This window comes from Pteronotus mesoamericanus, unplaced genomic scaffold (genome assembly GCF_021234165.1).
Source record: "Pteronotus mesoamericanus isolate MK-2021 breed Mesoamerican mustached bat unplaced genomic scaffold, CSHL_Meso_final contig_163, whole genome shotgun sequence".
Lineage (NCBI taxonomy): Eukaryota > Metazoa > Chordata > Mammalia > Chiroptera > Mormoopidae > Pteronotus > Pteronotus mesoamericanus.
The window spans coordinates 20,316,849-20,330,543 of NW_026555064.1; the positions used below are offsets into that span (position 1 = coordinate 20,316,849).

The window sequence follows — 13,695 nt, forward strand, 5'->3', positions numbered from 1 at the left end:
TCCTTGGTGCTGCTTTGTCGGGGCTTGTGTGACAGGCCTGGCATCCTGGCGTGGTTCCCTGAAGGGCTCTTGCTGTGGCCTCCCCCGTGGGCACCTCCGCCGGAGCCTTCCTGTTCAGCGGCGCTCGGAGCTTCTGAGTGGGACAGGCAGACCGAGGGGCAGCGTGCGTGGGGCGATGGAGCGGCGACCACAGGTCGCCCCACGTCTATCCTTACGCTGAGGGGCAGGGCGTGTGTCGAGTGGGTGGACAGTGGCCGCGCGGGGGAGCCCTGGCGGCAGTGGGGGTGGCGGCCCAGGGCAGGGGCACCGGGCCAGACGTAGGGGTGACCCAAAGTGAGGGCTGGCCTGGCGGGGGGCGGGGGAGCACTGCCGGCCACCTGCGGGCGGTCCGGTGCCGCCAGGAGAGGCGCCTGCGGCGGGAGTGGGGCCTACTGAAGACCCCGTTCCGGGTTCACGGTGGGGGCGGCGGTGCCGTGGGAGCGCTTTGGCTGGGAAGAGGCGCCCGCCACACGCGCGGGTGCGGCGCAGCAGCGAGGCCAGGCCAGGCGCGGCTCTCGGGAGGGAGCGGGCGGCTCCGCCTCAGCCCTCCGACCTGTGGGGCCGCGCTGTGCGGGGCAGAAGTTTCGCCGCACCCTTGGCGTCTACCCAGGGCTTGCCCTGCGCTCAGCCCCCAGCTGTGGCAACCAAAAACCCGAGAGATTGCCCGGTGTCCCTTCAGGGGCAAAGCCGCTGGTCGAGGACCGCGGGCCTGGAAGCTGAGAGAAGAGAGCCGTCGGCGCCCCGGCCCCGGCGGGCGGGGGGCAGCGGGTGAGCCTCATCCAGAGCGAGCCTCTGCAGGTACGCCCTGCACAGCGCCCCGGGACGCCGCGGTCCTCGCCAGCTCGTCTCTGTTTATTCCCGATGGACAGTCTCTGGCGAGTGGGTTTCGGTTGTGGGAGGAGCGTGCCAGAGGCGGGGCGCAGTCCCACCTCTGCTCTGCTGTGGTCTTCGCTGGTGCCCGAGACCACTCTCCCCGAAGGGGCCTGCTCCCCGGCCGCAGGGCGCCAGGGCAGCCTAGACGGAGCCCGGAGAGGGCGTGGCGCCCCCAGCCGAGAGCCCGCGGGCAGCCCTGCCTGTCTGCCCCAGCCGCGCCCCTGCGGGGCTGGGGGCCCCCTCCCCCCGAGCAGGGGGCTCGGCTCAGCCCCCCGCCTGCCACAGCCCAGTCTGTCAGGCAGCCTGGGGACGCAGATTCTGGCCATCCTGCCCGGGACCGGACCGTTGGCAGAGGCCGGCAGGGAGGAACTGGCGCTGGTCCTGAGTGAGCCCGCCTGTGACACCTGGCACCGCGTGAAAGGCTGGCTCGTGGCTGTGAGGTTTCCTTTTGGCATAAGCACCTTTGGCTCTTTCTCATGGTCTGGTTCCTTTCCTGTTAAAACTCTCTTACTGTTCTGCAATGACCCGATTTCTCTTTATCTCTGATCACTTTCAAATGCTAGAAACGTGGCCGGGGCAGGCTGTGTGTACAGCGAACACTGACACCTGCCTCCCTTTGCCCTGAGGGCAAAGGCCACCTGGCTTCCAGGACTTTGCAGCCTGACCCCCGCCAACCTGGACAACCCTTGCTCCCGGTCTTCCCCTCCCTGGGCCCCACCACGCCCTGCTCTCCCCACCCCCATCCCCTGCCCTGGCTCTACACTGAGGAAACCCCTGCTGGGCCCTCACGCTTCACCGTCCCTCCTCTGCGCCTCCGCCGGGCCCTGGGGGAGCCGGGGGTCCCTCTGCCCTGAGAACGTGCTGCACGCACGCCGGCCGTTTGTGCGCCTTCTCTCTCTTGGGAGCTTGGCCTCGAGGGCACGGGGCGTGCACGTCAAACAAGAACGAGTTCGAACCATCGCTGTCGAGTTGGTTTCCAGAAGTAAATGGCAAAGAACGGTTCAGTGCCATTGGTGTATAATACAGTTCTGCTTAAGCGTCCGAGAACTGGTGTTTTGTTTGTCTTTAGAAACAGAAGTTTATTAACGTGCATGGCACCCACCCACAGCAACACCCAGACATGAGTAACTCTGAAGCCTGGTGCTGGGTTCCCCAGACACACGTCTGAGGGGTGTTGATGAACTTCTGTTCACTTCCTTCCTTATTTAAGACATGAGAATATCTTTGGTTTCTTGTAGTGCATCTAATTAGTTACTATTTTAGTGTCCTGCATTTTCTACTTTTGTTCAAAATCACGCTTTAAAAATGAAAATAGAAGTGTGCGTATAATTACGGTGTACACGTCTTGTTAGAATATAAACCCCCGGAAAGAGGAGGGTGGGGGCGGGGCCGGGAGGGAGCAGGGGGCTTGCTGAGCGGTCGCCTCGCGGTGCCAGGCCCTGTGTGGACGCCCTGGGCCCTCCGCCCCCCTGAGTTCTCAGGACAGCCCTTGGAGGCGGGGTGGTGGCCAAGCCCAGGTCTGAAGGGTCCGGGTGTCTCATCGGGGTCACAGCTGTTAAGTGGTCGGGGGGCTGCTCCCACCCGTCTGGGGCTGCAAGCCTCATGCTTTCTCATTAGCTGGGTTTGGCGTTTAGAACTTTATATAAAAACATGCTGTTATAAGAATCATATGTCCAGTTTTGTCCTAGGTATGTGATAAATTGCTACATAAGACTGTGCCTGTAAAGGTACTATAAAATTTTCATAACTTTGAGGGGTCCCGTTTTAAGAGACGACGCTTGTGTGACGGTCTGGGGGCCGTGCGGGAGTCCCGCCCCTTCGCTGGCGAGTGCAGCCTGGGTGACCCAAGCTCCCGAAAGCGCGCGCTGGAGAGTCCTGTGAGGGCGCCGGCCGAGGCCCTGCCTGGGCGGCTGCGGGGCGGGAGAGCCCACGCCCCCGAGGGGGTAGGGGCAGGGCGGGGCGGGGGAGGGGGGCGGGCGGGGGCGGAGCGTGAAACGCCGCCCTGAGGCCCGGTGTGGACCGTGGCGGGTGGCGCACACTCGAATGGGGCGCTTGCCCTTCCTCTCCGTGGCAGAGGCTGGCAGGGTGTGCGGGCGCGCGCGTGTCCGAGGGCGAAGGAGGCCCTCCAAGGTCGACTCCTTGCCCAGACCGCAGTTTCTCTCGAAAAGAGAAGAATGTCTGAGAGCAGGTCTGCAGAGAAGCCTTCAGCGTTCTCTATGGTAGAAGGGCTGCTTGCCAGTGAAACCGCAGCCGCGGCCCTGAACACACCGAGCGTTGCTTGTGAGGACTGTGGACCTGAGCCGTGGCCACCTCTCGATGTTTGTCGCCAGGGTTCGGGCCCTGGAACGATGCTCAGCCCGAAGGCTGGGCTCCGGCCTGTTGGGGAAATGCGGGCGCCTGCCCCTCCCGCTACCTTTCTCACGTGTGGCTCGCGCCCCGGCATTTCCGAGGGCTCGCTTCCGTCGGGAGCTCGGGGCCTGTGTCTTACGCCGGTGCCCCAGGCCGATTTCCTGCTCTCCAGATGGCGTCTTCCGTGGGCGTTCTAGATCTTTGTGTGAACGTGTGTTCTGTGAAGCTGCCTGCGCCAGCTGCAGAGGCTGCTGCTTCTGCTGCAGCTCCCGTTCAGTTCAGTGTGGACACGGTTCCTTTCTCTCCTGCTCTGTCAGGACGGCGGCCGCCCACGGCCCACGGCCCACGGCCCACGGCCGTGCTGGCCCCAGGCCCCAGGCCCCCGCATCCTGACCTGTTCCTTCCCCGGTCCGCCCTGCCCCACTCCCCTCTGCTGCCTGCTGGTCCTTACCCTTTGCCCTCTTCTGACGCATGCCCTTCCTTTGCAGGTGTGATGAAGCCACCAGGGCCTTTGGGGGCTGCGCCCGGGATGGTGCTGCCTCCCGCCCCGCCCCCTGGGCCCCCCCAGCTTGGCCAGAACGGAGCTCCGGCCCAGGGCCACCTGCCCCAAAGGTGAGTGAGGCAGCGGCCAACCCTCTTCTGTCCCTTCTGCTGCGCTGTCTCTCAAGTCCCGTCTGCACCTGTGTGCTTGTTGGTTGGAAGTGGGCCTCGGGGTCTGGCCACAGCCTTGAAGGGAGCTGCCGCCAAGCTGCCCCAGGATGCAGGGCGCTTAGGAAAGGTGGGGGGGAGGGGGCCGTCCTAGTCCTACAAAAATCCGTGAACAGGACTCTGCCAGCACGAGAGGGGTCACTGCCGGGTCACAGCCACCGCGCCTCAGGGTTTCGCGTCGTGCTCTCCTCCCTCAGGGGTCTGTGGCCGGCGTCCCCGGTACCATGTGAAATCTCCTAGTCTCTTGATCCCTTCGGGGAACTGCGCCCAGGGCCAGCTGGTGCTTGATAAATATTTTAAAAATGTAATCAGACTGTGGCCCGTGGGAAAGGGTGGATTTGATGCCCAGGGAGGGACTCTTGAGAGGCAGGGCGGCAGAGAAAGCAACGCCGGCGGGACAGCGTGGGTTTGCGTCCTGCGTGGAGTAGGATGGGGCGGGGGGGGGGGCTGGCCCGGAGGAGCCCGGCGGGAGGCAGCCGGCCGCCCGCAGCCCCGCCGCCCTCATGGGACGGTCCCGGGCGAGGGGGCCCGTCACACCGTCCCTGCCGGAAGCCCCGCTGCTGTTGCTCCTGTGAGGTGCTGCCGTTGAGACTCTTTCCAGGGACTGTGCGGAGGCTGCTGCTCCTGAGGTCCCTTTCCCAGGCTGCTCAGCGGCATGGTTAGGGGCAGGGCGGCCCCCGGGGTCGATCTGGACCCTGGTGCCTCCCGTTAGTCACCCTTCCAAGGAGCCCTCAGTCCCTGCTGGTCACCGGTGACCCCCTGCCCGGGGCATTGCGGAGGTCGCCGCTCTCTGGCCTTTGTCTGATGCTTCGGCCAGCGAAGAGGCAGGGGAGGGCGCACGCAGGCCCTGGGTGGGTCTGCGAAATTCCCACGGGACCCGGTTTGAGGCGCGATCAGAGGGCAGATGCCGACCTGGGACTTGCCCCGCTGCCCCTGGTGGGGGCCCTGCGGGGGCAGCGGAGAGTCTGCGACCCAGGAAGCCTCGCCCGGTTGAAGCCATCAACTCGTGAGTGACGCCGGTGGCACGGCTGGGTGTCCAGGCCTCAGTTTCTTGCCTTGTCACATGAGGAGACAGAATTCTCAGCCCAGAGGACAGGGGAGGGGATATGGAGAAGTTCACTGTTGTGAACTGCCATATGCATCTCATGTGTTTTTTTGATGAGAAATGCAAAACCCGAACAGTTGCTTTGAGGGGAAGAGAAGGTTTGGGTCACTGGTATTAGCCAGGGCAGGGCGGACCCTTCCGGTTCTGTCCATTGGTTCACCGGCACCAGGTTCCGGGACGCTGGTGAGCGCGGTCCCCTAGTGGGCGCAGGTGGGCGCAGGTGGGCGCAGGGCTGTGAGCTCAGCGCCGTGTCTGGCCCAGGCAGCGGCGTGGGCCCCACCGTGAAGACGCGCTTGCCGCTCTTGGCTCAGGCTGTGGCGGCCGGGCCAGGGCTTTCCCTCCATGCCTCAGTTTCCTCCTCGCCCCAGTGACTGTGGGCAGCGTGGCTGAGCGGGGCGGAGTGCGTGGGAAGAGCCCCGCCCAGTGCCCTGCCCCGGGCAGGACTCCTGCACATACCAGCTGCCAGTGCCGTCTCCACGGATGGACACTGTGTCCCCGTACCCCGTTTCCATGGGCCCAGGCCACCCCGGGGGCCGCTGTCCCTGTCATTCCCCGCGCGGCCCTGCAGACTCCACCCCTCCCCCACTGTGGACTTGCTTCCCCTCGGACTGTGAATGGAAGGCTGGAAAAGGGGTGGAAGTGGAGAAGTTGGGCAAAAGCCTAGGGTTCAGGCCGAGCCTCCGTGGTTGCCAGGATGCGGCCTCGCGCTGCACTTGGAGCTCGCGCCGAGCGTGCGGAAGACTCAGCACGGCGCCTGGGCCCCCAGATGGCCTGTTGACTCTTACGGGTCACTGACGTTCGTTGTGTGACGTTCGTGTGCGAACCTGCGACATTGCTGAGCGTCCTTCCTCCTCTCTCAGGTTTCCAGGTCCTCCGCCTGTCAACGGCGCGGCGCCGTCCTACGCCCCATACTCGCCTGCTGCCCAGCCGCCGCACCCGGCCCCCGCGGCTGCCACGCCCGTCTCCCAGCTGGGCAGCCAGCTCCACGCCATGCACATCGGCCCTGGGGGTAACTTCCGTTCTGCGCCCCTGCTGCCTGCCTGTGTCCTGAGCGTCGCCAACGAGGGAGGGTCTCCTCTGTTCCCAAGAGACACAGGGCGGGCACACCGTAGTGAAATCGGTTTTGGGATATTTGTATATATTGTTCATCCGTATTGTGTGTGGCTATAATGAACCTGTTCCCAGATGGTGCTGTCATTTATTGTAAGGTAAATGAAGGGCCGTCAGAATACTTTACGTTCAATATGAGAACAATACAGAGCAAACCATGCTGATGTCCCAAATACACAGTGGGACAGCGACATCGCCTGAGGAGACACAAGGGCCCTTTGAGCTCACTGGGGCCCTCAGTCAGGGGTAGAAGCTCGCTGTTGCACAGCGCGGACTGGCGCCACGTCAGGAACGGGGGCCCGGGGGACGCGGGACAGCCAGGGAGGGGAACGGGGCCCGGGCCGCGACCGGCGCCAGGGGAAGAGCCGGGGCGCCGGGGGTCCCTGCAATCCCACGGGCAGCCCGTTATCTTCATGAAGAACGTGTCCATCACTGAGCGCGGGTTAGAATTGTCAGGATACAGCCCTCGGCACATTTCCTCTTACTGATTCCAAAACGGATAAGTCTCCAGCGAAGCAACTCGATTTCGCGTTATCAGATCAAGGAAAACAACCGGGCCTCACAGCTGCGCCCAGAACGGTCGGAGAGCCCGCTGGCGGCCCGTCCCCGCTCCCTGGTCCCCTCCCCTGGCTCTGGAACCCTCTCGAGCAAGGCAAGCACAGGACGCAGATGACTTGCTGACCGTGCGTTACCTTGCTGATGCCCGCTGCGTGGGACATGTTATTCCGTGTGACTTAGACCGTGAACAGATACAATTTCTGAGCTAATGGCACGTGTCACGTAAAGGTCATGCCCTTGAGTTACAATTTACCCTGCTCAGTGCCGCACTAAAATTATCAACGTTTTTACCCTTTAAGAACTTCCCAGTATAAAACGCCCCCAAGAGCAGCACTCGTATGGCTTTCTCAGTGGAGGTCTCACCCTGGGGCACAGAAGGAAACCCTTCGGTTTGGACGGGTGCTCCCTGCCGTGGGTCAGGACCGTGTCCCGGCCGTGTGCTGGGCAGGAGCCCGAGAGCGGGGGTGCGGGGTGGGTGACCGCTCTTCCTTCTCGCACAGGTTCCGGCGTGGCACCCCCCAGCCAGGGGCCCCCGGGCCCGCTGCCCGCGCCCTTGAGCCACGGCCCGCCACGACCTCCGCAGCCGTCCATCCTGCAGCCCGGGGCTCAGGTCCTCCCACCGCCGCCCACTGCTCTGAACGGCCCTGGTGCGCCACCCTCGCACCGGCAGGACGGGCTCCCCGGGCCCGCCCCTCCCAGCGCGCAGCTCCCGCCCCCACCTCTGCCGGGACAGGCCCCCAGCCCCGGATACGCCCCCCAGCAAGGTAAGGCGGGCGGGGCTCTGAGCGCGGCCGGGGCGGCCCCTATGCAGACCCACTTGGCTCCTGTTACTGGGCGCTGCCACTCACTCATAAGGACAGGAACTCTGTGAACAGTGAGGCAGCTGCAAAGGAAGGGGGCTGGGGGTGGTCCCACGCAACTCCCTGCCTTCGTGAAGGGATGGAAAGCAGCGTGCTTGACCGGTCAGCACGGCGCTGCCCGTGAGTCCCCCGTTGGGATTTGGGTCGTGGTCATCGTTCGTAAAACTTTTCCCAAACAGCCAACTATGGGCCCCAGCTGGCAGGGCCGCAGCTCGCCTACGGGGGAGGCTTCCCCGCAGGGCCCGCGCAGATGGCCGGGCCGCCCGCGCCCCAGAGGAAGCTGGATCCCGACGCTGTGCCCAGCCCGGTAAGTGCCTGCCCACACTCCTCCCCTCCCCCCTCCCCGGGGACTCTTCCGAGCCGGGGCCCTGTCTCAGGCATCTGCAGTGTGCTGACGTCTCGGCCCCTCGTGGCTGGGGCACAGCGCCCGTCTCACAGAGAAGACGCCCCCCCGGGGTGTGGGGGGTGGGCGTGGGCGGGGCTTATGGCCCACTAGGGTCTCCAGGCAGATTTTTCTTTGATATTCTGTGAACTTGGCAGTGTCTGCTGATATTGGCACGTATTGGCAGTATTCGTTGATATTCAGTGAATCATCAGTAGTAAGATATATCCTGGATAAACATGCTATTTTAAATCATTAAAGGGCCCTTTTCAATAAGAGTAAGATCCCCGGAGAGTGAAAGTACAAAGTCGATTGTATTTTGCACATTAAAAAAACAAAATTGTTTAATACAGAATGAGAGCTATAACTTAATTCTTCTGCACCCAAGTGGAGGCGTAGTCTAGGACCTGTATCGGTCCGCTTTCATTAGGTTATTCTGCATAACAAGCAATCCCCAGCTCTGCTTACAGCTGCGCTGCAGGGATGTGATGCCACCTGAATTCCCTGCGGGCTGCCCTTGTTCTAGAATCCAGGGTGAAGGGAAGCCCCCGGGGGCATGCCATTTTTACGACAAAGAAAGAAGAGGTACAAGTGCTCCCCTCTGACGTGTGCCCCAAGGACAGGACCTCAGCATCAGCTGGGAGCTCTTAGAGCTCTGTGTTCTCAGTTGGCCTCCGGACCCGCCACCCAGATCCCCGGGGGCTGGAGTCGGGGTGTTCGCCGGCTCCGCTGACGCGCAGGCCGGCGGCTCGGGAGTGCTCCCTCGGCGGTGCCGGCCTCATGGCTTTAAGCAAGGATGAGGCTGTGCCTCGTCAAGACCGTCCCCCAGGGCCCAGATCTCCACCCCGTTCTCCCAGTCTCTTGGCCAAAACACTCAACTCTCTTCTCTCGCACCTCGCGTTTAGTTCCTTGGCCGACGCTCTCGGCCCTGGCCCTGTCCCGGTGCCCCTGGTGGCCCGGCCCACCCCTCCTCCGCCTGGGTTGCTGGCAGAGCCTCCTGTGGACCAGGGCATGGTGGTTGGAGGCATTTGCATGCTTTCAAGTGAATGAGTGACTGTTAACAACAAAAGCAAGAGCAGTATGTGCTGTGTGTGGTGCATCCTAGACATTAAAATAGACACATAAAAACCAGTCCAGGGTGGTTGTATCTTAAAGGTAATAAAATAACAACACCAGATGGAACCTGTTTAGGGCCCTATCACCAAAGTAGGCAGTTCTCGCTAGCGAAATAGATTCTCCCTTGTGGAAAGAAAGCTGTAACGTCGTGTTCACGGAACCCTGGTGACACACCAGCCCGTCTGACCTGGGGGTCACCCCCCACGACCCTTTGGACACGTGTGTGACCTGCTTTGGAAAGTGGGGAAACCGCCTCACGCTCAGAACCCTCCCTCTCTCCCCCTCCACACCTGCAGGGGGCGGGGGGTGGTCTGGCCCGAGCTTCTCTGTCCCCTCCCCCAGCCCAGGCCTCCGCGGCCCGGCCGCCGCCTGGCCCCGCACACATGCCTCCTCCCTGCGGAGACTCCCTCTCTCCTCTTCCCCGGCCCTGTTGTGTGGACCTGGCAGGCTGTTCACAGCAGATGAGCGAGAGAGCCCTTCGCCGGCCCGTGTCTGCAGGGAGGCGGAGCCCGGGCCGGGTCGCTCCGGCGTTAGCAGGAGGCTCTGTGGCCGGATTGAAAGCTGTGCAGGGCCGAGTCACACGCAGCGTCTCTGCTGACGTTTCTGTTAGGCACTCTGATCTCTAAGACTGTTTTTTGAAAACATACATTTGAGGTAAATTTTAAAACCTATAATACATTTTTAAAAATTATTAAAACTGCTACACTTCCTCTCTCTTTGCAGTGTTACGGCCAATATATAGGTTAATTTAGAAACGTAATGACCGCAGATGGTGTTTCTTTGGAGCCAGTGCTTTGTGAATTGCAAATGGTTAATTTAAAGATAAACTTTTTGGAATGATCTATTTGAAGACTAAGAACTGTCTACATTCAATATATAGATTATCATGATTATTTCACTGTCATATTTGACACTTCCTTGGTTGAAATGATGACAATAAATGTCGATAGTATAAAATCTATTCCAGTGTTGAGTGAACCGGATTACTGTTGAAATACAGAAGTCGTGGTTGGAAAATAGAATATAATTACAGGGCTTTGATCGTTCTGTTTGCTTCTCGTCTCTGCCGATGTAGCTTCATTCTCATGTCTGTTTTGCAGTAGCTGCGTGTGGAGCACACTCTGTATCTTTAATTTAATGAGAATCCAGGCCCTATGGTGTGATGCAGAGAGGCAGGCTGTGTAGGTTCAAAGGCAGGCGAGACCAGTGTCTGATATGCCGGGCAGCCGCCCAAGTCGGTGCCGGCGTGGCCGGGGGGTGGGCCGCGGGGTGGGCCAGGGGTGCGGGCCGAGCGGCCCTGCCAAGCGTGAGGAAGGGCCCTCGTCACTGCAAATAGTCTCGAGGAGCATAAAGGACTAGGGATCTTCCGCTGCTCCCTTCTGCAGTTGGACGCCTGCCCCATGTCCCGCGGGGCCCTCCCCACCCTCTCTGCTTCCCTGTCTTGCCCGTCCCCTTGCCCCCTGGGGAGAAGGCGGGCTGGGGAAGGCAGAGGGAGAGAGCTCTCAGGGTCCGCTCGTCCCTTCTGGCTCACACCGCAACACCTTGCTCATTACTTTCCTCCCGAAGCAAGTGCAACACTAAGACAGGCTTTCTGTCTTCAATTTTCCATCAGTAAATGTTTTCTTAGAGAAATAGCAGGCGTTTGCCGAGGCAACGGCACATCTCAGGGGCCCGCGTTCTCTCTGACTCCCGAGCCATGGGGACCTGCCGGGGACCCCGCTGTTCCTGCCATGTCTCAGGGAGCAGGGGTGCGTGGGGGGCAGGGCCAAGGGGCCCTGAGGGTCGAGCAGGGTGTGAGGAGGAAGTTAGGGCTGGTTAGATTGTACGTTGTAAATCATTTCCCCCAAGTTCCATCAGTTTTACCCTTTCAGAGTTTTTTTTTTTTTTACCTGCAGAAAGCATTTTCTTTTAAAACATTATTTTCAATTTATTTTTCCTACCCGACTTTTAAAAATACTTATCTATGGTCCCAATAAACAAACTGACTAAGATGAAGTTCCCTGAGGGGCTGGGTCGGAGCTCAGAATGTTAAGAACAGAATTCGGAAGCGACTGGCCTGAGGCTGGGACAGAAAACGGGGGCGGGACCGCGTTTCCACGCACATGTGCCCTGAAATGCGCCGAAGCGTCACAAAACGCCTGTCTGTGTGTGTGGGCGATGAGGGGCGGGGGTGTTGGGAAGGCCCCTGACGGGAGCTGCTCTTGGTGTCTTCCGGATCAGATCCAGGTGATCGAGAATGACCGCGCCACCCGAGGGGGACAAGTGTACGTCACCAGCACCAGAGGCCAGGTCCCGCCGCTCGTCACCACAGACTTCATGGTGCAAGACCAAGGTACGCACTCGCAATGGCGGCGCTGAGCGAGGTGTGACGGTTTCGCTCCGCTGTGGTTAAGCTTGCCCACCGTGCCCTTCCACCGTGGCTTCGCTGACGGAGCCTCTCTGCGGCTGATCCTGTGACTCTGCGTCCAGCTCTGCCCAGAGCCCCAGTGGGGAACGGGGCTCCTGGGGTCTGGCCACGTCGCCCTCTGTGCATACAGCCCGGGCTGGTGCTCCGCAGGCCTCGGCCCCCCGCACGGCGCTGGCACTCAGCCCCAGGGTGCAGAGACAGTGGGGTCACGCGACGCACAGGAAGCGTCAGCCCCGAGCACCACGCGCAGCGAGTTTGCCACCAGTCACTCACGTACAGAAGGACGTGTCAGCGAAGCCTAGAGCTTCTGGCGCAGCACGACGCGTGTGCGTCTCAGGAGGCCCCGTGGTCTCCCGGATGGACGTGCCCCGTCCTTGCCTTACCGACCGCCCCGGGACCTGGCAGGGCGGCACCGACAGAGCGGTGGGGGCTGGGATGCTGGGGACAGCGGCGGGGCGCATTCCTGCCCTCGCGGCGTCTTTTCAGCAGGCCCTGTAACGTCCTGGGCTGTTCGTCTTTCCGACGAGGGCGAGGACTGGCTGAGCCCGTTGCTGACTCCACCCGGGTCCGCTTCACGCACACGCCTGTGGGGCCTCGTGCGGGGTCACCTTCCCGGGGGGTGGTGTCCTCCTGTTAGAGGCGAGTTAAAGTGCATCCTGGTAAGACTGGGCATTCGCATTCTGAACACACTGTTTGTATGGTCATGTACCGGCCCTACAACTGTGCCATCCGTGTCTAAACAAGCATTTTGTGTCATCTCTGAGTTGTGGAGCCAGCCAGGTTCTAGTCGGGGGTTCGCCCACCCCAGATCCCTCCTATGCCCTGTCCTTACAGAACAGGCAGCAGGCAGGGCAGGGGGCTTCCTGGGGAGCCTCGCACACCTGCATACCACACACACCTGCATGCCTTGCACTCCTGCACGGCCCACACACCTGCACAGCCCGCACACCTGCACGCCCCGCACACCTGCACGCCCTGCACACCTGCACAGCCCACGCACCTGCGTGCCCTGCACACCTGCACAGCCCACACACCTGCACGCCCCGCACACCTGCACAGCCTGCACACCTGCATGCCTTGCATACCCGCACGCCCCGCACACCCACATGCCTTGTTTATCTGCACATCCTGGACACCTGCACATGACTCCAGGCTCCCTCCTACCACCAGCTGAGAGCCTGGCTCCTCTTTCCTCTCTGCAGCTCAGCACCGCCCGCCCTTAGTAACATGTGAGGACTGATACCTGCCCAGGTGTCTGCCTGGGAAAGCCCACGCCCCTGGAGCCTTTGCTCAGTGCTGCCTTCCAATAAGGCCTCCTCGGTGACACTTTGAAACTTCCTCCTCACCCACGTGCACTTTTCCCCAGCACCTGTCCCCCTGCGAGGGCACGTGCTTTACTCCTTTATTAGGGTTAATACGTATTGTCCGTCCTCTGCAGACACGGTGTCCAAGCTTCATAGATGCTCATTAAATATTTGTTTTAGGACTATGTTCTTTTGATCATAATATATTATAGTTCTTATTTTAATTTTAATTTTTTATTGTTCTATTACAGTTGTCCCAAGTTTCCCCTGTCGCTGTCTTATAGTTTTTAATAATTTAATTTCAAAATTTATTTTCGGCAAATTATGCTAGTGACCCAACGCACCTTTGATGCCATGGGCAGTATTGTAATGCTCCTGTATGCCATGCCATGTAAAGGCACTTAGTGAGGAAACCTAACGTATATTAAAAATAGATTAGAGTATTTAAAAAAAATATTATTACAAGTAGAATTTTCCCTTCTAAATTTAACTTTCAAGTTTAAGGAAACACCGTCACGTGGAGCTGCAGCCGGCGGAGCGTCCCCGGCTGAAACGTCGCGGCGCGAGCGCTGCGCTGCCCCCCGGCAGAGGCACTGACAGCGGGCGAGGCGGGAGTGTCGCGCTCTCCCGCTTCTGTGCCTTTGCTGTGTTTCTCCTGTGGACTCGGAACACCTCTCTCTCACGTCTGCAAGTTTATTCATCACCTGTGTGTGGGAAATAATAACAACACATCTCTCCCTATGTTTGCGGTAGAATTCAGTGTCGTATTGTAGGAGGAGCTACCGTGTGCCTAGATTATAGAGGGGAGAATCGCACAATACTATTTGTTTTTAGAAGTCACGAAGGAAGTTTTACCAATAAGGCAGTGCATTACCCAGAAGCAT

General features: G+C 60.6%; 1 protein-coding gene across 1 annotated transcript in view; it reads left to right on the forward strand.

Moving 5' to 3' along the window:
• Positions 1 to 13,695, forward strand: part of SEC24D (SEC24 homolog D, COPII coat complex component) — a 51,211-nt gene that overhangs the window by 5,163 nt on the left and 32,353 nt on the right. The window contains exons 3-7 of the mRNA XM_054563625.1: positions 3,750 to 3,873; positions 5,935 to 6,092; positions 7,243 to 7,506; positions 7,782 to 7,909; positions 11,321 to 11,432. Coding sequence (XP_054419600.1) covers positions 3,750 to 3,873; positions 5,935 to 6,092; positions 7,243 to 7,506; positions 7,782 to 7,909; positions 11,321 to 11,432 — 786 coding nt within the window. The remainder of the gene's footprint in view (positions 1 to 3,749; positions 3,874 to 5,934; positions 6,093 to 7,242; positions 7,507 to 7,781; positions 7,910 to 11,320; positions 11,433 to 13,695) is intronic.